The 27,285-nt window shown below is 41.6% G+C and overlaps 1 protein-coding gene across 2 annotated transcripts in view; it reads right to left on the bottom strand.

Annotated features, from left to right (window-relative positions):
- The window catches only part of myo1ea (myosin IEa), a 62,692-nt gene that overhangs the window by 31,607 nt on the left and 3,800 nt on the right, over positions 1–27,285 (bottom strand). For both annotated transcript variants that reach the window (XM_021586212.2, XM_021586214.2), the window contains exons 2-5: positions 8,870–9,013; positions 7,569–7,658; positions 6,903–6,997; positions 3,085–3,172 (exon numbers count right to left, since the gene is read on the bottom strand). In XM_021586212.2, the coding sequence (XP_021441887.2) occupies positions 3,085–3,172; positions 6,903–6,997; positions 7,569–7,658; positions 8,870–9,013 (417 nt within the window). The remainder of the gene's footprint in view (positions 1–3,084; positions 3,173–6,902; positions 6,998–7,568; positions 7,659–8,869; positions 9,014–27,285) is intronic.

Below are 27,285 nucleotides of genomic sequence, written 5' to 3'. Positions count from 1 at the left end.
CTCAGTTACACCAGCTCTGTCAGGAGGAATGGGCTAAAATTCACCCAACTTAGTGTTGGAAGCTTGTGGAAGGCTACCTGAAACATTTGACCCGAGTTAAACAATCTAAAGGCAATGCTTCCAAATACTAATTGAGTGTATGTAAACTTCTGACCCACTGGGAATGTGATGAAATAAATAAAAAATGAAATGAATCATTCTCCTACTATTATTCTGACATTTCACATTCTTAAAATAAAGTGGTGATCCTAACTGACCTAAGACTGACCTCCTTTTACTAGGATAAAATGTCAGTATTTGTGAAAAACTGAGTTTAAATGTATTTGACTAAGGTGTAAGTTAAATTCCGACTTCAACTGTATGGAACTAATCAAACTGCTCTGTGAGAGCCACCTGAGACTTCAAAACACATACAATTCCCAGGTTAAAAACATGCTGTATCTGTCACTCACATCCATTTGCATGCATATGATTCAGGGGCATGGTAATCTGATATGCATCCTTCAGTCAGAAACCGATACAGGGTGATGATAATCAGATACAACAACTCTGCTGTTCAGTCTGTCTCCCCCCACATACACACACACACAAAGCACGCCTTCCACAAGCCCATGCACACAGGACTTGGGGAGACCATGTGAATGAGACATGTGGACAGAGTGATTGACAAAGCTAAATTAGGCAGGAAGGGTATTGAGAGAGGTAGGGGGTTTCCAACACAATGGAGACCTTATTCAATAAAACAATAGAAATTCCAATGTCTGTAATATACTACATAAACCGCAGACTTATTTTAAATACATTCTTCAACAAAAGTTACAAGCACACTTTTTAATACATCTTGAAATGATTTAAAAGATGCAAGGCACATAAGACTCATAGCCAGTAACAATGCAGAACCATGTACAGTACATTCAAAAAGTATTCAGAACCCTTACTTTTTCCCCATTTTGTTACATTATTCTAAAATGGATTGAATCATTTCCCCCCCCCCTCATCAATCTACACACAATACCCCATAATGACAAAGAGAAAACAAGTTTTTAGAAATATTTACAAAATTAAAAAACAGAAATACCTTATTTACATAAGTATTCAGACCCATTGCTATGAGACTTGAAATTGAGTTCAGGTGCATCCTGTTTCCATTGATCATCCTTGAGATGTTTCTACAACTGTATTGGAGTCCACCTGTGGTAAATTCAAATGATTGGACATGATTTGGAAAGGCACACACCTGTCTATATAAGGTCCCACAGTTGACAGTGCATGTCAGAGAAAACACCAAGCCCTGAGGTCACAAAGGAATTGCCCGTAGAGCCCCGAGACACGATTTTGTCGAGGCACAGATCTGGGGAAAGGTACCTAAAAAAATTCTGCAGCATTGAAGCTCCAAGAACACCGTGGCCTCCATCATTCTTAAATGAAAGAAGTTTGGAACCACCAAGACTCTTCCTAGAGCTGGCCGCCCAGCCAAACTGAGCAATCAAGGGAGAAGGGCCTTGGTCAAGGAGGTGACCAAGAGCCCAATGGTCACTCTGACAGAGCTCCAGAGTTCCTCTGTGGAGATGGGAGAACCTTCCAGAAGGACAACCATCTCTGCAGCCCTCCACCAATCAGGCTTTTATGGTAGTGGCCAGATGGAAGCCACTCCTCAGTAAAAAGCACATGACAGCCCGCTTGGAGTTTGCTAAAAGGCACCAAAAGGACTCTCAGACCATGAGAAACAAGATTCTCTGGTCTGATGAAACCAAGATGGAACTCTTTGGTTTGAATGCCAAGCGTCACTTCTGGAGGAAACCATGCATCGCTCATCACCTGGCCACTACGATCCCTACGGTGAAGCATGGTGGTGGCAACATCATGCCGTGGGGATGTTTTTCAGCAGCTGGGACTGGGAGACTACTCAGGGTCGAGGGAAAGATTAACGGAGCAAAGTGCTGAGAGATCCTTGATGAAAACCTGCTCCAGAGAACTCAGGACCTCAGACTGAAGGCGAAGGTTCACCTTCCAACAGGACAACAACACTAAGCACACAGCCAAGACAATGCAGGAGTGGCTTTGGGACAAGCCTCGGAATGTCCTTGAGTGGCTCAGCCAGAGACCGATCGAACATCTCTGGAGAGACCTGAAAATAGCCATGCAGCAACGCTTCCCTTCCAACTTGACAGAGCTTTAGAGGATCTGCAGAGAAGAATGGGAGAAACTCCCAAGGGATAACAGGTGTACCAAGCTTGTAGCGTCATACTCGCTGTCAAAGGTTTTTCAACAAAGTACTGAGTAAAGGTTCTGAATACTTATGCAAATGTAATACATTTTTTTTTACTTGCAATACATTTGCAAAAAAATCAAGAAACCTGTTTTTGCTTTGTCATTTTGTGGTATTATGTAGATTGATGAGAAAAACAAACAATATAATCCATTTCAGAAAAAGGCTGTAATGTAACAAAATGTCTGAATATTTTCTGAATGCACTGTACATTGAAAATGTACAGTAATTAGTCATACACCCTTTCCCACATGACTCAGAGCGTGATAGCTAATATTAGCTTTGAACTTGAAACCTTGACTAAAGTACAATAATTCCAGGGTGGAAAAAGCACTATACTAATCAGACTGAAAAAATGACTACCATCACAATTGCGTCTGAGTGGAAGCATCTTGTGATCCAGTTTATATTCCTACAGACTGGAAATTCCAAGCCCTTTTGAGTGAGCCAATAATACCAGGGAGGCTGGTGGAGAGGGGTGGCTTGTGGACAGGACATCTGCTAAGTAGTGTAGGGGCCAGATGGCTGCTGGGGGGTTGGGAACAAGGGTATTTGGGGGTTGGATGGGCTGCTGATGGACTGATAATGATAAATGGGAGGTTGGAGGAAGGGATGGCAGGAGATAGTTTGGGTGGTGCGGAAAAGGGAGGTTTAGACAGGAAACAGCAACCGGTCATTAGGATGGACTGGCGTCATAAGGTACATTGTAAATGACAGTGGATGTGTGTGTGATCGTCTGAGATGAATCACATTTTCACAACTGTAGTTGAGCGGTGTTTACCGGTGTAAAATGGAAGTAGCTTCTCTGGGCTCACCTGCACTTTGGGTCCTCCTCCAGATACTCTGGAGATGTAGCCCATGATGTATTTGGCTGCTACCGTCTTCCCTGCACCACTCTCTCCACTGAAACACAAAGTAGAGAGGTTAGAACGGTCCATATAACAGGGCAGTCCTCTGAAACACAAGGTAGAGAGGTCAGAACGGTCCATATAACAGGGCAGTCCACTGAAACACAAAGTAGAGAGGTCAGAATGGTCCATATAACAGGGCAGTCCTCTGAAACACAAGGTAGAGAGGTCAGAACGGTCCATATAACAGGGCAGTCCTCTGAAACACAAGGTAGAGAGGTCAGAACGGTCCATATAACAGGGCAGTCCTCTGAAACACAAGGTACAATTCAAGGATGCCCACGTTGTTAGTTAAAGGCTGTCAGTAACCAGATGCTGTAATTACTCTGCTTGCCTTGCTATTCAAGAGGACGTCCCTCTTAGCAACACACAGTTCTGGAAATAACAAGTAAATGAGAGTATACACTTTCTCTGTGGAAATTCAACTGAACCCCGAAGCTGAAAAAGCAGTTTTAGATTTATGGTACCAGACAGTTGCATGTTAAATAACACTCCATGAAAATCTCCTCTAAGCCTGGTTTTAAGAGGGTCAGTAGGGGTTTACCCAAATGCTCCTTTATTGTCTCTTCTTATCCCCAATTAGCATGAAGGTGGCCTACTATTGAAGGAGGGGATTTCTCAATTTGACCCATGGCTCTTTTCTCTTCTCTTCAATGTGTGATGTAGGAACAGAAGTTGAGCCAGTCAAAATGCTCTTCCTTTAATTCTCCCAGCTGAGCCAAACCCTTCACTTCAAATAAACTTTTTTCAAACATCCAGAATTACCAGGTGAAACGCCATCTCTGGACTTCCTGTCCACAGAGACTCCACTTCCTATGTTCACTCAGCTCTCCTTCTCTGTGGTTGATGCCAACCAAAATCAGACTCATCTCAGCAGTAAACCTCCCACTCTAGAAGGGGCTATTAACACGAATCCTGTTTTGTCACATTTGCCCAGTTTCTTTTCTTCCTTCTCTTTCCTCAACCTCTCCTTGTATTTTTCCTCCTGTCCTTTCACTTCACCAGGGTCATACTTATTTAGACATATGTGGTTTGGCAGTGGATGACAGAGGAGTCTGTTTTTTTATTTCATTTTTGAAGGGGAGTCATGTCGGTAATGCCCTTCTGAGACGACCCAGCTGCAGACCGTTAGAGGAAGCCATAAGAAGTCATCAAAGCAACTCTATATGCTTATTCATCTCACTAAGGCCGATACTGGACTCTGCTCCTCTATAGTATTCAGTCTAGCTTGTTACACAGCTATTCAAAACAACTATAACAGTTCTAGATATAGTGGTCACTACAATGCACTCAAAAACAGTCAGTACACTGACTAGTGACCAAATGTGATTCAATGTTCCCTCTAATCTTTGCCAATAAGCATTTGTAGGACCTTCACCCTTAAGAGAACCCATCTACACATGTGAACTTATGGGCATGTTCTTTTCAGCTGGAGCAGGCTAGTGGCTGGAGTTTGAATCACATCCTATTTTTACCCTCCTGAGGGGTGTGCCCATTGTTGTAATTACACAGCACGTAGATGCTTAACACATTGTTGACTGCCTCTCCCATTTATTGGCCAAACAAGGACAGAAGGAGAGTCATGTCGTTATAGACAGCTTACTGTAAAGTACTACATTCAGCACTGAATCACTGATGTCACTCACAGCTCAGCTTGACAAAGAAAGCACCTGAAGTGATCATTACAGACATCAGCTATGAGTGAAACGGAATGCATGCTGAGTATAATGTGGAACGATGGATACCAGTTACGGCAGATTTGTATGATTAGGCACATTGTGTTCCCAAGCCACGACACACACACACACACACACACACACACACACACAGACTGAAGTCTGGCTTCATTTCAACTTATTGGATAGCATAATTTCCTGCAACTGAAAGGTCCTTCCATTAACAGTGACAAAAAACTTAGATGGATTCTCCATGTCATTGTTTCAACAATGACCCATTACCAAGCCTTTCATATCAATGGGGGAGAAAATAACCTTCCCTACAGAACTAATAAGCAGAAGAAAACTGTTATATGAACAGAGGGTAGAATATAGTGTGTCATCAGACACTACATTTCAGGCCACCCTTTGCGGGATAGAGCTGTAAACTCATTGGCCAGAGTCTTGGTAAAGAAGGACGGCAAAAACTGTGCACAACACAAATGGTGCCATGTGATTTGAAATATTGCAGCATCAGTGTTTGTAGAAGTGCAAGCGCTTCTATATTTCATAAGGCATCATTTGTTTTTTAACCACTCAGGGAGATAGTTAATAAAAATTTTATAACTATTTTATGATAATACTCTACATCTTTATTGCCCTTTGTAACTTAGCTTTCCTCTCCCAAGAATTTGAGTGCAGAAAAAGTGAAGTCAGACATTGACAAATAGCCCAGTCAACACCACTTGACCACGTCAGATGACTCATGTCATGTTGAATGACTTCTTTAATAAGTGGGGAAGAAAAAGGTCCAACACATTACAGTGCTGACCACACTGCCTGGACAGCAATTTCATGAAGGGCTTTGTTTGCTGACCTGGTGCATCACAAATCCACTTCCATTCCTTTTATGTGGGTATCTGTACTGGCAGCTGTCTAAACAACGGGAGGAAAGTGCTGAACCAGGGGACATTCGCCATGAGGTAAGCACTACAGTAACCGTCCGGGCCCCGGGCCTCAGGTGACTGGCCCACAACATAAAGCCTCAACTATGAGACAACACTTTTCCCTTGGGAGGCCCCCTCCCACGGGAACCCATTGTACAGTCATGTTATCCACTATAGGCTTCACAACACTAGGGAAGGATCTCTGGACTACCACTAGCTTCCAGGAATCCAGGGCTGTGACCAAACACATTTTAATAGCCAGTTAAACCATTTTACATTTCCTTCTTGACCACTGTTTGGTAAGACCGACTTTGGTTTGGTTCGATCATATTGCTTTCAAATGTCAAGTATTTTCAGCTGAGCGGTCTAAAGAGGAAAGGAAGCTGTATTTGGGGCATGGCCAAAGAGTCCAGAACATTTTCTCTGTGATCATCGGTCTGTCTGAGGCGAATAATCCGTATCCCAGTGTAATATACAGCATACTCCCAAATGTGTTAATTGTCACTACTCATCCTCTCTCAATCCATAACAGCAGAGGAACAGTCCCTTCCTGTGCCGTGAGAGAAGACTCATGCATGAGCAACAAAGTACTATGCAGGTGCAATTCCTGTTTTATAAAAGCAGGAAGCTAATGCATAAATAGACACTGTGCTTTGTTTTCATTCTACATCCTGAGAAATGTTTTAAAATCAACCATTTGCCACAAGAAAAGAGCCTTGAGGCCATATATTTAGACTTGAAAGTGTATTTTCCCAGTGTGCCTTTCCCAGCAGGCTGTGATATGAGGAGGGTGGATTAAGACTGGTTGAAGAACCCAGACTGAGCAAGGCACTGTCAATCACCAGCACTCCTCCCAGTCAGGTGGTGGATCCTGTTGGGTCTGTTGGTTCCCTTCCCATCTATTATCATCACATTCAACAGTAGCACTCTTCCACCCGTGTCACCATGCAGTCTCCTCATATCCCTCCCTGCCTCTCGACTTCTGCCTCATTCACAGGCATTTCCCACATACCAGCTCTGTTGTTATGGTTGTCAGTTGTCACCCTTTCTCCCCATACAAACACTGAAAGAGAGGGGAGGTGCCTGAGACATAATAACGAGAAAAGCAGGCAGGCAGACTCACCTGATGATGACACACTGGTTCTCCCTGTCGATCATCATGTTTCTGTACATGTTGTCTGCCAGGGCGTAGATGTGAGGAGGGTTCTCATACTGGGCCTGGAGGTTCAACAGAGATTATGATCCAAGAATATCTTGTTAAAAAAAAAACTGGGTGGGTCCAATTTCTTGGTCCTAAGTGGAAAACTGACTGTAAAGGCAAGACTGTAAAGAATTAGGAGTAATTCATGTAATGAAGTAATAACGTCAGAGGGCTAACTGTTTTTATCAAGCATAGTTAACGTCTGATTTGGCAGCCAAGGCCACTTCCAGTACGCTGGCCAAGAACACTTTAAACAATACAGACTTGAACAGGCTGTACTGAAGGTATTGCCAGGCCTTTTCAACGGGCACGTTTCTAAATCTGCTCCAACTGAGGGGTGCTGCTGGAAAAGGTATTCGAAGCACACCTAACCCAGTTCATTGAAAACGTTGTTCTTTCTACTGATAACATCATCTTAAAAACATTAATTATTTTTACTTTTCCAAGTATGAGGTGACGTTGTGCAAACAATTAGGATACAAGTTGAATACATTGATAGCAGAGTTTTATTTTTACCCAAATAGAAAAACCTATTGGTACCCTGTCTCATTGTCTCATACTCCTGTCGAAAGAGAAAAGGCTGCTCACCGCGCCCTGATACATCTCCACTTCCTTGTCCCCAAAATATGGCATCTGCTTGAACGGGTTAACAGAGATGAGCACAGGGCCAATGTAAGTCTGTGGAGGTTAAGGATCATACTAACATGTGTACCAGTAATAAATCAACCGTTCAGGTCCCTGTGACTCACATGGTCAAAGGAAAGAACAACACTAAGAATTCCCAGAGCTCATTAGTCATCTGCATCGAGCACCAATAACAACCCTCCCCTCATTTTACTCTTTAAGACAATGCAGTTTCAGAACATGTTTATAAATCTTGACGTCGTCCCTCTTGGAGAAAAATGACCTAACTGTGAGTAATTGGGCCCATGATGTCATTGCAATGTGCATCTGTGTGGTAGCACTGGAGTGTCTGGTGATTGGACCCAAGCCTTGTAAATACAGTGTTCACACATCAGAGTGAACAGCCCAGCAGTGTAGTGATGTGAGGTTTAGGCCCTGTAGCCCAAAGCAGCTCCCGGCACATAAAGCTGGTATTGAGGGCGCCCTGCAGTGACCCCAGCCCCAGTACGCCACTGGCTGGAACACTCTTTGTTGATGTTATTTTCTGACCACAATCAGAGGATTGAGTTTTCAATCTAAAATGGCCAGCATCCGCTCAACTCTATAATCCTAAAGACTGCCAGGACACAGATGCGGTTTTAATTAATGAGCTCTTTCGAGAACTTTCAACATCTTCCATCAAAAGGGTTATTCAGAGGCCCAAACATTTCAACACTACTTGGATACATTATATGGGCACAAGAACAACACTTTAAACCTCAATATATTCTTGAGGTCTGTAAGAGTGAAGCTGAATACTCTTCTTATGGATTGTATAGGCCTACAGGCCTGGGGCATTTACAGATCTGGCCCGGAATGCTCTCAGCACAGCCAAACAAAACCATTACTGTTGTAGGAAAGTAGCTGCAGTGCTCACATTCACCATGCATTTCTCAGCAACCCTTCCCCCAACCTCTTTCCATATTGCTGCATGGTGAGATTAAACCAGAGTAAACCTGATTAAGATCCATTCCAGCCTGGAGGTGAAGGAAGCTGAAGTCAGGGGTCCAGATAGGGGCGCAAAGAGGCCCGTCTCCCCCTCGCCACTGGCGATACATGGTGGGAGTAGCCCAGTGTCTGGAGCCTCAAACACTAGATCATTAATCTGAGTTATTACAGCACTGGGAATGGTCACTCAGCTATTCTGGGAACGGTGGGAGTGTGTCTACGGCAGGGCTTAGCCATTCTTCATCGAGGTGTGAACGGTGTGTGAATGTGAAGGATACAAAGATGTAGTCGTCCATGTATCTCTTCTTGAGGTTGTCCACAATGGCGTCCTCGTTGATCTTGGAGAGGAGCACCATGTCGTCCACTCCACTCTGCTTGACATTGTGGCTCTGCCAGTGGTACCGGTAGTGGCCCCGGCTCCCCTGGAACACACAGAACACAATACACATCTGTTAATGCCTTCAGACTGGTGCCTTCAGATTGCTTGCAGCCGCATCAAACTATAAAACTATCAAACTATGACCGCGTGACCTGACCAGGGAAAAAAAACGATGGCCCTATAGTCTCATAGAAACTTCATTATCAGAAGCTTACCTTTACCTAGGACTGAAATCATCACATTTGGTGAGAGTACTGGGGTAGGCAGCAAAAACTTTTAGCAGAAAACTGAAATGAACTTGGGCTTCCCCCTGAGTAACTCATTTTCACCCATGCAGAGTTTTGATATTTTTTTTAACTTCTAATAGGTGCAAGGTCAAGATTCCCAAAAGTGCTTTCAGTGTGTTTTTGGCTCTTTGATGTTGTGTTCTGACTGCTGTCAGACCTTTCCCTTTACCTCCCTCCCCCTCTCTTCCTCTTCTACCTCCGTTCCAGTTGGATTTTTTTTTTCTGAGAGCAGGTCTCCAGAAAGCTTAGGGCATTCATCATGTGCTGTGAGTCAATGTCATCTGGCTGCTGAGGAAAGGATTACAATGTGCTGTGAGGAATGAGTCTTATTCTCCTCGATGGAGAACCAATCAAAGCCACAGACCAGATCCAGAACATTAGTCAACACTGGACACATCTCAATGCCATTTAACGCTCTGTTTGCCTCCTGATTCCACTGAGAAAGAGCATTTTAAATCCTATTCTATTTTAGTTTACCTTTGAACTGGAGGACAGCTTTACATACTGTACAGCTGAACGATTTGTATTTCTACGCCTGTTTTTTCTTCCTGGTTCTGGAATGCTTTGTTTCAACTTTTGAAGTGGTTCAGATTGGAAAGGGCTGGTGCATAGATTAGATGGCAGCAACACTTCCATATTTCAGATTCCATAGGCTACAGCAGACTGAATGGTGCAATGTGACAATCACTTGTTAAATGTCAATTTGTGGTTAAAGACAAAAAGTACATTTGCACTAAGATGTACTTTCTCTACCAAAGCAACACAGAGCAAAACCATGGTGACATTACAGTAAAATAAAGTAACACCACAGTAGATTTAATACACCAATGGAAAGCCATGGTAACTTTCAATAGTTGACTTGTACAAAGTCAAGCAGAGAGACTGCTCAAATGAACCCTTAACGTTCTCCGGGGTGGCTCAATTGTTTTTTACACCAACAAAATAAATACCACAACCTCTCTTTACAGACTCACTCTTAGCATGGAACATAGTGAGTAATGTTAATAGCTTCTCAGACTATTTCTATGTGCATTTTCACTCAGGAGCCAAGACATAAATTACTGCTCCATTAATTTTCCCAGACGGTTCCCATTATCATGTTTTACTGCTTTTTTTAAAAACAGAAGAAGAAAAGTCTGATTTCTCCTCTCATTGGCTAAGCAGGGTGCATTACATGTGATTCCATACCCTGGGAGCTCATAAACACCTCGCTGGAGATGATGTGTGAATGAAGAGAATATTGATGGGACACTGGGAAATTGGTGTCTCAGGAATTTGAAGATAAACAGTGCATTCGGAAAGTATTCAGACCCCTTCCCCTTTTCCACATTTTGTTATGTTACAGCCTTATTCTAAAATAGATTAAATCATTTTTTAATAATAGGTGAAATAGACTTACCCGCCTAAATCTACCCGCATTTGGCACGTGGCAGGTGTTCATTTTAGTCCCTGCTTCCAAGTCAAGGTAAACTTTTGGTTTTATTAATTTATTACCACGAGGCCCACCGGTGTAACTGCTTGCTGACTGTACTGCATGATTATTAACATGTTAGTTCTAGTAGTTATGTTGACTATGACGTTAGCTAATATGCTGACAAGGCTGTGTGTAGCGATTATGATATGAAGGTTGGGCTTAGATAGATTTGTTCACCTAGTCACAGACAGCTGATTTGTTTTACTGCATTTCCATGTTTGAGTACATCACAATCAAAGTATGTGAGTCCGTCTGAGTAAGGGTGAGTCAGACTCTTGATAAAGCATGAGCCAAGTCAGAGGATCACAGAGCCCTTTACACAGGAGAAACAGTCCGGTCTTCCAGGCAGCGATCCTAAACATTCAGAAAAAAAGGACTAGTTGATCAATAACATGTAATAATGTCATATTATACTGAGCTTCTCTGTTATATTTCCATACTCATCTGAAATCCAACACATCAGGTTCATCTCATTGTCTTGCTCTAATGCAGTAGTAATGACATTAACTGCATTGAGCTTGGAATCTACTACAGATGTCGCAGTTGAGCCCACCACAAATACACATAAAAACAGCCCAGATCTATAGCACAACTCCAGGCAAATCCTACACCATGTATGCTGTAGGACACAACCCTACATCAAATGAAAATGAAGTACCACCCTAAGCTATTTAGAGTGCTATATTTATCCTGTTGCTGCTTTGTTGGGAATGATAATGTTCTACTTGAAGAGGGAGAGGACATAAGCCGGAAACACAGGAGCCAAAAGTTCAGGGTATTTTCCATGGGGGTTAGAGGAGAACATTGGGTACTTTGAGATGTTTTCAATAATTTTCTAACACACCAATAAAATTGTTTATAAACATTGATAAGAATGTATAATGGCTTATTGATGACAGTGGTTATAAAGCCAATCACTGACTGCTTGTTGGATGCTGTGCCATAAACTGCTAATATATGGCTCTGGTTGAAACCTACCTATGTGTTTTGACTGAGATCTAGCCTAGAGCAGGATGCTGTTCTCTCTGGTAAGTGATTCCCCAGGTTAGTGGAAAAGTTGAGGTGAGTCAGTCAGTGCTGGAGGTCGGCGAGCATACAGTCCCTTAGGGGGACAGATGGAACTGGGAGCTACCAATAATATCTGACTTCACTTTGAGCACATCTTAACAACCACCTTCTCCACACAGACCGCCCTTAGTAACAGCATACTACAGAGCATCAGTCATAACTAATGATCTTTGCTTCTGTACAATTCCAGTCACATATTATGTGTTTCACAGATGTCAAAACAACCTTGATCCCAGGAAGTATGATTGGGACCTCTGTCCAAAGAGATCTAGGATTAACCTGATTCATGACTTGATCTCCTTCACTCTCTGAAATAACAATCAACTCCTTATAGTCTCCTAGGTTTGGGACCAGACCTTTTCCTTAAAGTTACCCCGACAGCAGTTGAGGAATTTCTGCACCAGCCCCAGATTCATAATGTCAGGCTTTTTTTCATGCAAATACCATTACCATAAATGGATAGTGCTGAGCAGAGCTGAGTTCGAGAAATGGCTGGGTTTGATTCAGTACAACAGGCGGCACCCCCTCCCCCCCCCTTCCCATTCCCCACTGTTACTCTGTTCTCCTTTTCCAACCTTGGATTTGACACAGAGCCCACCATGTGTTAAGAAGACCACTTTCTGGTGCTGCACTCTACTACAGAACTGGATCTCTTTCCAGTAACAATCTTGGTGGATATTGCTTGGGATGTGACCAGGATCAGGCTACAAATGGATTTTGTTCATGCAAGGGTTTTACTCAGTGTTGGATAAGTGCATTCATGTGCTACCATGTAGTAGTTCAGTTGACCTGATTTCTGAAAGCAGCTCCATTCTGAGTCAGGTTTCCCTTCCCAGAGAAGGATTAGGATTTTATAAATGATTTTTGATTTAATTTAAACAGATTTGAGAAGCTTTGGACAGATGCACATATACTAAGTCTTACAGTATGAAATGCCATCATGCATTTTGTTGATTAAAAAATCCCAACCCCTCCCACCACCCCAAACCTTGAAGAAAATACTCTGATCCTCCACACCAACCACACTATATCTAGCATTGGAAGGTATGATGTCAGTTAGTACTTCCTGTCTCCATGATCCCGGGTCACAGCCAGGTCAGCCATACATCAGCTATGACCTTTGCAGTTGTAACATCCATCTTTGGTGTGTACTAATTGATTCTTGAAGACTGTAACTTATAAATGCCTCATGAGCTTAGTTAAACTGTCATACCCTTTCAGAACCCAGGATATCAGCTTGTTTTACTTCAATGTTTGTAAACAAAGTAAATGTAAACAAACACTGTATAGCCTCAAAACATGGTTAAAACTATAAATGTTGAGATCATGGATGTCAACATTATATTTGATAGTGGTTTCTCCAGCCATCTCTCAAGTTTATACTGAAAAAAGGGGCGCATTGTTATTATTTCAACTCTGGATTGCCCCTTTAACAGACAAACTAAATAGAACCAAATCAAGGCCAACACTAAGCAGTGCTTCCACCTGGACTCTATCACTGCTCTGGATCAACTGCTGAATCTGCACTTTTAAAAACCCACTCATTTCAGCAGTGCCAGGAACTGAGTGCTGACAAGAGAGTAAACCTTCCACAAATCAAGAGGAGAAAACAAAGCAATCAAAGAGAGAGGTTGAAAAACCCTGGATGCTGATTGAAAATACTGTGGTCTCTCTAATATTAGAGACAGTAGTCTGAACAGTCTGAATCATCATCCAGGGCATTTCAAGATGGGAAAAGAGAAGTAACAATAAGCAGCAGTGTGGGGCTGTTGCCATGCACAGCTACTCCATGGGATGGGATATTCATTAGGGTCACAGAGCACCCTAGACAGCAGCCTCTTCCTCAGCTGGATCTGGACCCAGACTGGACCATGGTCACCATGGCAGCAACACCCAGGGTACAGCCAACTTCACCACTGCTCAGCACCATGCCAGTAGAGGAGACATCCATGCCAAGCCTAAGAACACTACCCAGACTTGGACTAATAGTTGTCTCGCGTCAATAAGTAAAAACATTTCTGACCCTGTCTGAGTCTCTTAGCCTGGCAGCCATAACTCCCCATTAATAAAAATACCCAGAGCCCAATGCCAGTGGAAACAGTCCCCGCTACCAAAGCTCATGGGCATGAAAATATGACTTACACCGATTAGTCAATTCAGTGTTGGTCTGAGAGACATTAACACCTGTAAACATGCAGTTTGGTCTATATCTATTAGGTGTAGGTGGTAGACATGAGAATCCAGGCTGCAGTGCTTCTCTCATTCTGCTGTGCAACTTACCCTGAAGTCACCTGCTTAGAAAAGAGATATCAACATCAATAATGCAGAGAAAACCACCCCTACTCCTTAACTGTCTAAGTTCTTATGCTGTTTATCTGGGCCAGGGCTGACGTACATGTTGAATAAGCGTTTACGTAAGACAAGGCCCTATTTTTCAAAGAGTTTGTTACACAATTGTACTAAATCAACTCTAGATAGTAGCTGAGGGTAGTGTGAACTGGAGAGAGCTGTAGCCTGCAGGGCAGGGCTAGGTAGGGCTGGGTAGCTGGGTGCCTGTGTCCTCCCCAGGGAGAACAAACAGAGAGGTAAGGAGAGGTGTAAGCTGAGACAGGAGGAGAGGTTTCAAAAGAGAGAATCCTCCTATGTACTGAATCCATGGAAACTCATGTGAAATGTCATATTTCTCGAGAATACATCTACGGTTTATAAGTCCCCCTTAAATACATGACAATGTTTATGATAAGATTCACTTCTAGCCACACAAAAATAATAATTAAATGTAATATCACATGCTATGGTATAGGGTGGCTAGACGTCACTGTGGGTGGGCCTACTCTTTAAAGAACAGCCACACAATTTTTCTTGCAGCTTGAACGTAAACAAACCATTTGCAGCAGGCTCTCATTCATACCAATGATTTTCTGTGCCACACAGTGGCTGCTATTTGTCCAGACCAGTCTCAGGTTTCAGTTACACAGCTTCCAGCTAGGAGCCCTCCTATAGGAAGGGAATTTTTGCACATGTTCAGCACCTATAATAGAAATTATACATTTTTGCAAAGACAATATCTCCCTGGTCTCAGTTTTTGTATGGCGGTTTGCTCTCTCTGTCAAAGAGAACATCCCATCCTTCTTTTTCAGCTTGCCATACATTACCGGGTAGATGCGTGCCAGACATAGAATTTCCCTGAACTAGATCTCCTAAGTGGGTCCCATGCCACTGCCTAACATTGCCGTGGCAACAACCTTCACTCTCTCTAAAATCAGGTAGACCTCAATTATCTCCTGCAAACATGGCTGATAAGAAAATGCCATTGTGTGAGGTGTGACACCTGCAGGGATACCCTCCCATTCCCAACAAGTAATACCATACTGCAGAGTTCCCCAAAAGTCACCCCCGTGGGCCAAATTCGGCCCCTGGGTGATTTTAGTTGTCCCCCCCAAAAAAACATTTGTTGTTGGACATAAAAGACTAAAAATATATATATATATATATATATATATATATATATATATATATATATATATATATATATATATATATATATATATATATATATATATATATATATATATATATATATATATATATATATATATATATATATATATATATATATATATATATATATATATATATATATATATATATATATATATATATATATATATTTTTAGTCTTTTATGTATATATATATATATATTTTTTTTTTTTTACAATCACCAGGAAATCAGCTCGAAGTCATTTTAAATTTAGGATATCTGTTCCCAAGTTTCCTACGCATAAATAGAGAGGCATATGTGGTTTTATCCCAATGTAATCAAGGTTTGAAATCTTTTTGTTTCTGTCAAATACTATCTGTTTGGGATTCTTGCGGTGTTCCGGCCCCCCAATCATCCACTCAAGGATAAATTGGCCCACAGCTGAATGTAATTGGGGACCCCTGCTATACGGTCATTCAATATCCCTTTACTGTGGAACACATCTGGGTGGTCTGACATTCATACTCATTCATAAGGGATATGGGTAGCACTTTCTAGGAGTCAGTATTGGAATAAAATGTCAAGCTACAACACTGCCAGTTAGCAAAGTGTTTTTATAGTATAAATTACCACTCTAAATTATGTTTTTTCAAAAGAAAACCCCTATGACTGAAGGATTATACCAAATACTGTTTCTCAGCTGTGAAATCACCTGCTAGTCAGGAGCCAACCACTTCTCATAAATCCATTGCACCCTTCAATATCCACTGGGTATCTTGAAGATAGACCTTAGAAATCTTTCATGACATGGTAAAGCCTCCATCCTCAGGGTCTGAGACACCTCCTGTATCAGTAAGAAGTATGGTATCTCCTCTTGTGATAAGACTGTTACCAGGAGGAGAGTCAATTGCCATAAACAGAAAAACCATCCTCTGAATTAGTGAGGCTTTAGCCCAGAAGCAGTCATGGGTTATGGCCTGGACTAATTGGCCCATTGAAACAGATATATGACAAAACACCTCCCAGGCCTTGACAGGAGAACTCCTGAATGGGAGAAGGGGAAGAGGGAGGGCCAATCACTCGAAAACATATCAATGCAGCAGGAGTTGCTTTTACAATGTGTACCAAAACTGTCTGGGTCCTGGGCCCAGTACTGCTGTGGCATAACACGGCTGAAATGAGCACAGATGCCTCAAGTTACTGTGGGATAGGTCTGGGAAGATCAGACACTGTTAAATGGTGTGGCTGGAGCAAAGATAGGTGGATGTATATTCTCTAAGACACATTGAGTGCTTTCAGCGTCTGGATTTTTATCACCGCAACAGAGAGTGAGAGAGATATCTTCGACAGTGACAGAACAGGAGGGATACAGGCGGTGGTGGTGGTGTGACGCGTAAGAAAGAAATGTGAAAGAGAACCTCGTCATAAGGGGTGTGGCTGGCTGGGTGTGTAGAAAAGCATGCCTTATTCTATTTATACCATGAACAAGCACAAGGGCCCAGTTTATACATTGGATGTATGGTTCATTTTCCTCCTTTGGCTCCACCAAGTTCATTCCTCTGCTTATGAACCAGTCCTTTCAGGGGGAAAATATATGCCTGACAATAGAGGTCGACCGATTATGATTTTTCAACGGCGATCCAGATTATTGGAGGACCAAAAAAAGCCAATACCAATTAAAATAAAAAAAAATTGGCCCATTTAGATAGGATAGTAATAATGACAATTACAACAATACCCAATGAACAATTAACACTTTTATTTCCACTTAATATAAATACATAAATAAAATATATTTAGTCTCAAATAAATAATGAAACATGCTCAATTTGGTTTAAATAATGCAAAAACAGAGTGTTGGAGAAGAAAGTAAAAGTGCAATATGTGCCATGTAAAAAAGCTAACGTTTAAGTTCCTTGCTCAGAACATATGAAAACTGGTGGTTCAATATTCCCAGTTAAGAAGTTTTAGGTTGTAGTTAATATACGTTGAGTATTTCTCTATACAATTTGCATTTTATATATCTTTGACTATTTTATGTTCTAATAGACACTTTAGTATTGCCAGCCTAATCTCAGGAGTTGATAGGCTTGAAGTCATAAACAGCGCTGTGCTTCAAGCATTGCTAAGAGCTGCTGGCAAACGCAGTAAAGTTCGAATGAATGCGTACGAGCCTGCTGCTGCCTACCACTGCTCAGTCAGACTGCTCTATCAAATCATAGACTTAATTATAGTAAACACACAGAAATAAGAGACTTAGGCCATTAATATGGTCTAATCCGGAAACTATCATTTTCAAAAACAAAACCTTTATTATTTCAGTGAAATAAGGAACCATTCCGTATTTATCGAACAGGTTGGCATCCCTAAGTCTAAATATTGCTGTTACATTGCACAACCTTCAATGTTATGTCATGATTATGTAAAATTCTGGCAAATTAGTTCACAACGAGCCAGGCGGCCCAAACTGTTAAATATACCCTGACTCTGCTTGTACTGAACGTAAGAGAAGTGACACAATTTCCCTAGTTAATATTGCCTGCTAACAGGAATTTCTTTTAACTAAATATGCAGGCTTAAAAATATATACTTCTGTGTATTGATTTTAAGAAAGGCATTGATGTTTATGGTTAGGTACATTTGTGCAACGATTGTGCTTTTTTCGCAAATGCCCTTTTGTTAAATCATCCCCCGTTTGGCGAAGTAGGCTGTGATTCGATGATAAATTAACAGGCACAGCATTGATTATATGCAACACAGGACAAACTAGTTAACCTAGTAATATCATCAACCACGTGTAGTTAACTAGTGATTATGTGAAGATTGATTGTTTCTTATAAGATAAGTTTAATGCTAACTAGCTACTTACCTTGGCTCCTTGCTACACTCGCGTAACAGGTGGTCAGCCTGCCACACAGTCTCCTCGTGGATTGCAATGTAATCGGCCATAATCAGCGTCCAAAAAAAATGGCGATTACCGATTGTTATGAAAACTTGAAAAATCGACAATGCAGATTAATTCGGTCGACCTCTACCTGATGTAGTGAGCAGTCCAACAGGGCAACAGCAGAGAACGCATTAATTTCACTAAGAGGACACAAAGACACATAAACCGCCTGTGTCAATAACATCAGCTGTGTGATAAGCTGTCCGACAGAGGTGAACTAACACAAAGCGACTTCTATACAAATCAATATTTGTTTTTTGGGCCCTGCTGCTGCTGTGTACGTATAGAGAGAGAAAGCCACACTAGGTGCAAAATCTGTATAGTAAGTCCACTACTAGAGTGCACAAATTACAGCCTGCCACAAAACTGCTCTGCCTAAACCAAGTTTGACAGATTCATACAGAAGCACAACGGCTTTTAAGAGATAGCAGCCCACAAAAGGGAAGCATAACTGAGAAGTTAATCAAAGCCAGACATGTGGAAGCTTTATTAAATATTCTGCCATCAATTTTTGGCATGAATAAAAAAAAAAAAAGATTATTCACCATAGTCAAACTCAAAATCAACTGGGTGCATGAAAAAAAAACAGATGTCCTGGGAACCGTAGAGCCAGATTGGCATGGCTCCCAGGACGGTAGCATCAGAGAGATGAAAGGCCGTGTGTACACCTGATGGTATAGAAAACAGGCAGACTAACGATGCTGGCTAGAGCATCTTACTCCCAGCCACTCAGGGAAATGGGTGCTGGCTGACAACCAAGAGCAGCACAACTCCCATCTGAGCTGACGTTAAACACTCAGGAAGTCATCAACAACGGCCTCTCCCCAGAAAGCATTCCACCCTCCAAGTATGGCCTAAAAACCTGGCTCACCCAACAGAACACTGGTAATACCCTGGCTCACCCAACAGAACACTGGTAATAACCTGGCTCACCCAACAGAACACTGGTAATAACCTGGCTCACCCAACAGAACACTGGTAATAACCTGGCTCACCCAACAGAACACTGGTAATAACCTGGCTCACCCAACAGAGCACTGGTAATAACCTGGCTCACCCAACAGAACACTGGTAATAACCTGGCTCACCCAACAGAACACTGGTAATAACCTGGCTCACCCAACAGAACACTGGTAATAACCTGGCTCACCCAACAGAACACTGGTAATAACCTGGCTCACCCAACAGAACACTGGTAATAACCTGGCTCACCCAACAGAACACTGGTAATAACCTGGCTCACCCAACAGAACACTGGTAATAACCTGGCTCACCCAACAGAACACTGGTAATAACCTGGCTCACCCAACAGGACACTGGTAATAACCTGGCTCACCCAACAGAACACTGGTAATAACCTGGCTCACCCAACAGAACACTGGCACAGACCTTTACTTTACACACCCATCCATTTACAGTCTGTCTGGGACTGGGTATGAGGCTGCTGTCTATCACTGTGTTTCCACACCACATGCCCAGAGAGAACTAATATAAAATACTTATTTTTGGAATACTTTGTTTTGGTCACCGACTTACTTTGTGTCTGAACAGCCCAAGCAGCTGACCAGGTCTAAAAAAAAGAAATGGAAGAGAGCTCAAACTCCGTCACTGCTACAGACACACACACACACACACACTGAAAAGTGATCCCAAATACAGCTTCATGACTTACTGTTCTGAATATACACAATGAATCCAATGACAAACATTTACATTCCACAAAGACAACCTTAAATGAATCACAATCAGCTTCACTGTCACAAAATCACATACCAGATTTCACTGCAATCCTTTAGACACATTTCTCATAAAATGTTCTTTCAAAGGGTTTTGGTGCAGTAAAAATGTGAAATGAATAAAAAAATGATAGATGTTGCAGTAGGCTGTTTGTAGTCCTCTCCAGCTTTGAAGGGAATAATATAACACAGTTCCAATGATTTCCAGCTGACGATCTCTTGATTCTCTGATATTAATCTTATATTGTGTTGATCACTATAGTATTGCAGAGCTACATCACACTATTTAGATATTTTCATTGAGGGTTACAGTTGATGTTTGGTTCAGTGATACGGACAGTTAAGACATATATACACACACACACACACACACACACACACACACACACAACCAGTCAAAAGTTTGGACACACCTACTCATTCAAGGGTTTTTCTTTATTTGTACTATTTTCTACATTGTAGAATAATAGTGAAAACATCAAAACTATGAAATAACACACATGGAATCATGTAGTAACCAAAAAGAGTGTTAAACAAATCAAAATATATTTTATATTCTTCAAAGTAGTCCCCCTTTGCCTTGATGACAGCTTTGCACACTTTTGGCATTCTCTCAACCAGCTTCATGAGGACTGCTTTTCCAACAGAGTTCCCAAATATGCTGAGCACTTGTTGGCTGCTTTTCCTTCACTCTGTGGTCCAACTCATCCCAAACCATCTCAATTGGGTTGAGGTCAGGTGATTGTGGAGGCCAGGTCATCTGATGCAGCATTGTCCATCACTCTCCTTAGTCAAAAAGCCCGTACACAGCCTGGAGGTGTGTTTTGGGTCATTGTCCTGTTGAAGAACAAATGATAGTGGGACTAAGCGCAAATCAGATGGGATGGCGTATCGCTGCAGAATGCTGTGGTAGCCATGCTGGTTAAGTGTGCCTAGAATTGTAAATAAATCAGACAGTGTCACCGGCAAAGCACCCCCACAACTCCTCCCCATGCTTCACGGTGGGAACCACACATGCCGTTCACCTATTCTGCGTCTCACAAAGACATGTCGGTTGGAACCAAAATTATCCCATTTGGACTCATCAGACCAATAGATTTCCACCGGTCTAATGTCCATTGCTCGTGTTTCTTGGCCTAAGCAAGTCTCTTCTTATTATTGGTGCCTTTAGTAGTGGTTTCTTTGCAGCAATTCAACCATGTATCCTCTGAACAGCGGATGTTGCGATGTGTCTTAACTCTGTGAAGCATTTATTTGGTTTACAATTTCTGAGGCTGGTAACACTAATGAACTCTAAAGCAGAGGTAACTCTGGGTCTTCCTTTACTGTGGCGGTCCTCATGAGAGACAGTTTCATCATAGCGCTTGATGAGTTTTGCAACTGCACTTGAAGAAACTTTCAAAGTTCTTGAAATTTCCCGGATTGACTGACCTTCATGTCTTAAAGTAATGGACTGTAATTTCTCTTTGATTATTTGAGCTGTTCTTGCCATAATATGGACTTGGTATTTTCTTCTGTCACAACACAACTGATTGGCTAAAAACGCATTAAGAAGGAAAGAAATTGCACAAATTAACAAGGCACCTGTTAATTTAAATGCACTCCAGGTGATTACCTCATGAAGCTGGTTGAGAGAATGCCAAAAGTGTGCAAAGCTGTCATCAAGGCCAAAAGGGTGGCTATTTTGAATCATCTCAAATATAAAATATTTTGAATTGTTTAACACTTTTTTGGTTACTACATGATTCCATGTGTTAGTTTTTGATGTCTTCACTATTATTCTACAATGTAGACAATATCAAAAAATAAAGAAAAACCCTGGAATGAGTAGGTGTGTCCAAACTTTTGGCTGGTACTGTAGCTAATGAGATTATGGGTATTACTGGCACAATACAGTGGGAAACTGTGTGGCACAATAGTATACAATTTATGATTATAGAAAAGCCATAATGAGCCATTAGACTTAATCTAAGAAGTGATGCAGGGTGAAAACAATGGTGGCCTAGGGTACGGTAACAGACTGAGATGGGTTGATAAAGTCTCCATGGGGCAGTGCTGGAGCCCAAACACTGAATCAGAGGCCTATGATCTTTTGACATAATGCAACAGTGGATAGGAAACAAGCTGAACAGATAAATGGAACTCCGCTCTGACAGAGCGTGACATTTTTCCATTTCCACAGCTGTCCTAACGGGTGACAAAACACATGCAAATAGAAGTTTCAGACTTTGTTTACTTTTTTGTTAGGTCAGAGCTTGCTGAACAGAGTTCCACCTCCTTAGTGTGGGAGACTGCAGACAGTGGATATCTGTTGAAAATTACAAAAGTAAAGCAACCAACCACAAAATAAGGAAAAACAGATCATGCAAATGAGGACATCTATCTAGAGCATGTACTTGTCTCTCACTATGGTGTTACTTGCTTATAATTAAGCAATACGGCTCGAGGGGGTGTGGTATATAGCCAATATACCATGGCTAAGGGCTGTTCTTACCAACTAAAGAATTCAGAGTGCCTGGATACAGCCCTTAGCCTTGGTTAGTTGGCCAAATATCACAACCCCCCCGAGGTGCCTTACTGCTAATAGAAACTGGTTACCAATGCAGTAAATAATTTTTTTGTAATACCTGTAGTATACGGCCTAATATACCACATCTGTCAGCCAATAAGCATTCAGGGTTCAAACCACCCAATTAATAATAAAAATGATTAGTTATGCACCTGCAACACTAGTGACATTAACATGCGACTGATGATTAATAATGTGTACCCAGGAAAGAGATGGATAGACCTGGGAGATGAGCTATCCTTTTACTGGAATGCAGGCATCCCCCATGGAATTCAGGGCATGTTTGTCTGTATGCTAGTGAGCAAACAGAACCCTCTCAGAACCCTGCTCAGATCCACAGACAAGACAGAAAAAATCCAGAGGCAGACAGAAGACTCCAGCTGTGCCCAATGGGGCTGATATCATGGTAACTACTATTGGAAAATATGAAAATTATAGTGACAAATGTTGTGAAATCTTTGTCTCACAGCATGAAATTGCCTAAAATATGTCAAACCTACATACTTCAAGGAAAAACATGAGTTTCCATTTACTACACATGACACCTATAAAAAAACTTAGCAGCTGTTTAATTGTGGCCCAGACTAGAACAGGTGGGTATTGTCTGAGCGAGAGAAGATATCACATCAGCCTAGAAGTCTGATCAAAAGTGGCCTCCTCTGCATGGGACCAAAGAGCTGCCTGGCACAGTCCTCCCCATCCCTCACTGGGGTAATGGGAGACATTCGCTGTGAGAACAGACTGTGCTCTCCATTGGGCTGCAGCCCCAGCCTGCTGGGCTCCCAGTCCTGCGGGTAGTGGTGCGAGAGCCAGGCTCACAAATGGTGTGCTGTACCAAGGGCTGGGCAGCAGTAAACCTGGGAAAGCCAAAAGACAAGAGGGGAGCTGACAGTGAGCTGGCCGGGACACACAGACCCAGATCACTTTACAGAGGGGAAAATGCAGATGGCTGTTCCTCACATGACCACCACATTCACAGCTGGCCCAGGTTGCTGAGGGATGTGTTTCAAATAATATTAAAGGCCTGCATTAGGGAAAGTGGGATACCTAGTCAGTTGTCCAACAATGTATTCAACTGAAATGCGTATTCCACATTTAACCCAACCCCTCTGAATCAGAGAAGTGCGGGGGGCTGCCATAATCGACATCCACGTCTTCGGCGCCCGGGAAACAGTGGGTTAACTGCCTTGCTCAGGGGCAGAACGACATATTTTTACCTTGACATCTTGGGGACTTGATCCAGCAACCTTCCAGTTACTGGCCCACTGTGCCATCACTGAACCGACTGAGGAAAGCAGAAAATAAAATAATGATTTATGGAAACGTTCACTACACAAAGGTGAGACAGAAAATGGGTATACAATTGGATCTAAAAAGGAGAATCCTCTATATTTTTGCTTGCTCCAAAACCAATAGATTGACACATTTTATAATGTAGGGTTACCTGTCAATGGCCACAGTTAGCAGGTGGTATTAGTTTGCACAAAGGTAACATTTACTCGTCATTGAAGAACAATGGGGTTTGGTTTGGAGTACAAACTGCCACCATGATCAACTACTGAGGAATACTAAGTAAGTGCCAAACAGAGGAAGTTGCTGTGTTAATGGCATCATGAATGGACACCATGAAGTGGTATCCTCTAATCAGATGCACTTTAAAAGACATGGCAGGATGTGGCATCACATCAGACAGCATATCTGTTTGAAGACAAAGGTCAACAGCAGCTCTTTATAAAACGAATGAAAATGTTAAACTTTCAATAAAAAGCTCAATTAAAGAAATGCTCATTTTAACCAGTTTTATGTTTAATTCATCCTTTTAACTTTTCATTTTGCACAAACAAACCACAAGGGGTTACAACCAATGAGTAAATATCATTCAGAGGAGCTTCTGTGGGAACATTGTCAGAATAGTTAGGCTAAGACAAGCGTTTAACATCCATTAATAAATCTGATTCTTGATCCAGTCTGATTCTGCCATCTGTTCTGGAAGTCAGTGAGTCGGAACTTAGAACCAGTGTGATGGCTTACGGAACGCCACGAACATGAAGATGGCGCTTTGTAACAAAGACCAATATGCGTGGGATTGATAAAGAGGAGAGTGTATGTTTACTGGATCTCTGTGAACAAATTGAACAAGTTCTCCAGAAGGGGTGTTCGCCCTGTTCTAGAGAAGGGCTCGAATTCCTGCAAAACTCTTTTCAGCATTGCAGGGTGGAAAAAAATGGAGCACAGGCTTTGAAATGGGGGGATATTACTGAGCATTCACCTCCCTGCAGAAAAAGCTGATAAAAACCATATGCTGTCATACTGACCTAGTATTCAGCATCTGGCAGAGTGGGGACTGTGAGTGATGCTACCGCCTGGTGCTCCAGACAGTCAGAGTGACAGACTGCTTCTCTCCACACAAGCCAAATATTAGAGTTCCCTCAATGTGACCCCAAAAAGGCTTTTTTTTTAAATTTTTTAAAGGAAGAGTTGTGCACTGAGTAACTGCGGTGTGTTTCATTCTTTATCTCTGACATCAGACTAAAGAGAGGAGAATATCTGGGGAAGGTTTATTATTTGACAGAAAGTCTGTTTATGACGAGCCAGGTTCTGACACATCCAGATGACGTACTATGATCTTGCACGCAAAACAGCTACCTACTTTTGGAGCAAACCTGGAAAAACAATTGCTTCTTTCATGTCCAATTATTCCAGTGCTGCAAAATGTTAAGATGCAAGACGTATTAAATGTTTTCCACCTGGTTCATTGAAAGGATACATTCAGTTGTGTCCAACAGTTTCACATTGTTCTGAATTCAACCTTTCCATTCTCTGCTTACTGAATATTGTGCTCAATAAACCTGTCACTGATGAAAGGATCTGTATATACAGCACATATGTTCTACTGTCATTAAAGCTACCTCACCAGAAGGAAACCAGTCCATTTCCTTCTGGTCATTCAGCATGAAATTCAGCACCCATGCCAGGGATCCGCCCACAAGCGCTAGTCTAAATAAGAATATCTCTTAACTTCAGCAGATCTAGGGGACTTGGGTTCACCGCAGCATATTACCTCTGAAGTGAGTCAGAATGTGCCTCAAGGCTAAAAGTTGTCTAATGTTGGCTCAGCAAGATGTGTGCACAGCATGCTAAATCTATCTATCCTCATATCTGGGTCTACTACAGAAGGATGAAGATAATGTTTTTAAAACCATCATGAGCCTACAGAGAGGGGGACGTCCAGTCATCAAACAATCTATATGCATGCATTTTATGGTACCCTCATACAGGAGGACAATGGGTAAACCATTTAAATTCAATCAATTTGGACAGCACCTCTTTTGATTTGAACTTAACCTTCCATACGTATTTGCCCATTGTAGAAATGGTCAGAAAGAGAAAGTGTGCTTCAAAATATAAAAGGTGTTCAAAGTTGACCTTTTTTGCATACCCCACCATACTATTAGCTATCCATGTCTTCATCACTGGAAATTATACAGTTGAAATGTATAGAATTTAAAATCTTGCAAACAGGGTTTTTTGTGTTGTGCCATCAGTTGAGACACACATGCTCTTGAATACAGGGTGTCATGTTGTGGTTAATAAACGTACTAAAATGAGAATACAATTTAAAAAAATGCGACTTTCAAATGGTATCACAAAGATGGTTGGAGGTCCACAAATCAGACAACGTTGACTTAAAATGGTAATATATTAAAATGGTGCGTGGACCGGCGGTCCTCTTTGTGGTAGTAATTAAATTAGAAGTAAAAATTTAAATTCAAATTTCAACGGTGTGCCAGTTAAATTGCAGTTATCTGAAGGGATAAGATTGATATTTCCATGATCGAGCACAACACAAAAAATATCAGATGTAGGGTCTAAGAAATGATCAAATAGTTTGACAACCCCGTTCGTACGTTTTTAAATGATATCAAACTAAACCGTTTTATCTTTTCCAGTGATGAAGACATGGACGTCACATGGTATGGTGGGGTATGGAAAATGGGTCAAATCTGAGCACCTCTAGAACCCAAATGTTTTGTCATTCAGGTCCAAAAAGTCACTTTCTGACCACTTCTTCCATGGGCAAACATGTATGGAAAGTTTTGTTTAAATCAAAAGGGTGATTGAAAAAGTGATTGAATTCATATGGATTTACCCCAACGGAAGGTCACATAAAATAGTTATATTGGAACTCCTGTAATTGTAACATGTTCTAATACAGTGCATTAGGAAAGTATTCAGACCCCTTGACTTTTTCCACTTTGTTACATTACAGATTTATTCTAAAATGGATTCCATTTTTTTTCTCATCAATCTACACACAATACCCCATAAAGACAAAGTGAAAACAGGTTTAGACATTTTTGCAAATGTATTAAAAAACAGAAATACCTCATTTACATAAGTATTCAGACCATTTTCTATGAGACTCAAAGTTGACCTCAGGTGCATCCTGTTTCTATTGATCATCCTTGAGATGTTTCTACAAGTTGATTGGAGTCCACCTGTGGTAAATTCAATTGAATGGACATGATTTAGAAAGGCATACACCTGTCTATATAAAGGTCCCACAGTTGACAGTGCATGTCAGAGCAAAAACCAATCCATGAGGTCGAAGGAATTGTCCTTAGAGCTCCGAAATAGGATTGTGTCGAGGCACAGATCTGGGGAAGGGTACCAAAAAATGTCTGCAGCATTGAATGTCCCTAAGAACACAGTGGCCTATATCATTCTTAAATGGAAGATGTTTGGAACCAC

The sequence above is a fragment of the Oncorhynchus mykiss genome, chromosome 26, assembly GCF_013265735.2.
Source record: "Oncorhynchus mykiss isolate Arlee chromosome 26, USDA_OmykA_1.1, whole genome shotgun sequence".
NCBI lineage: Eukaryota > Metazoa > Chordata > Actinopteri > Salmoniformes > Salmonidae > Oncorhynchus > Oncorhynchus mykiss.
This window is presented reverse-complemented; position numbering and strand designations above follow the sequence as displayed.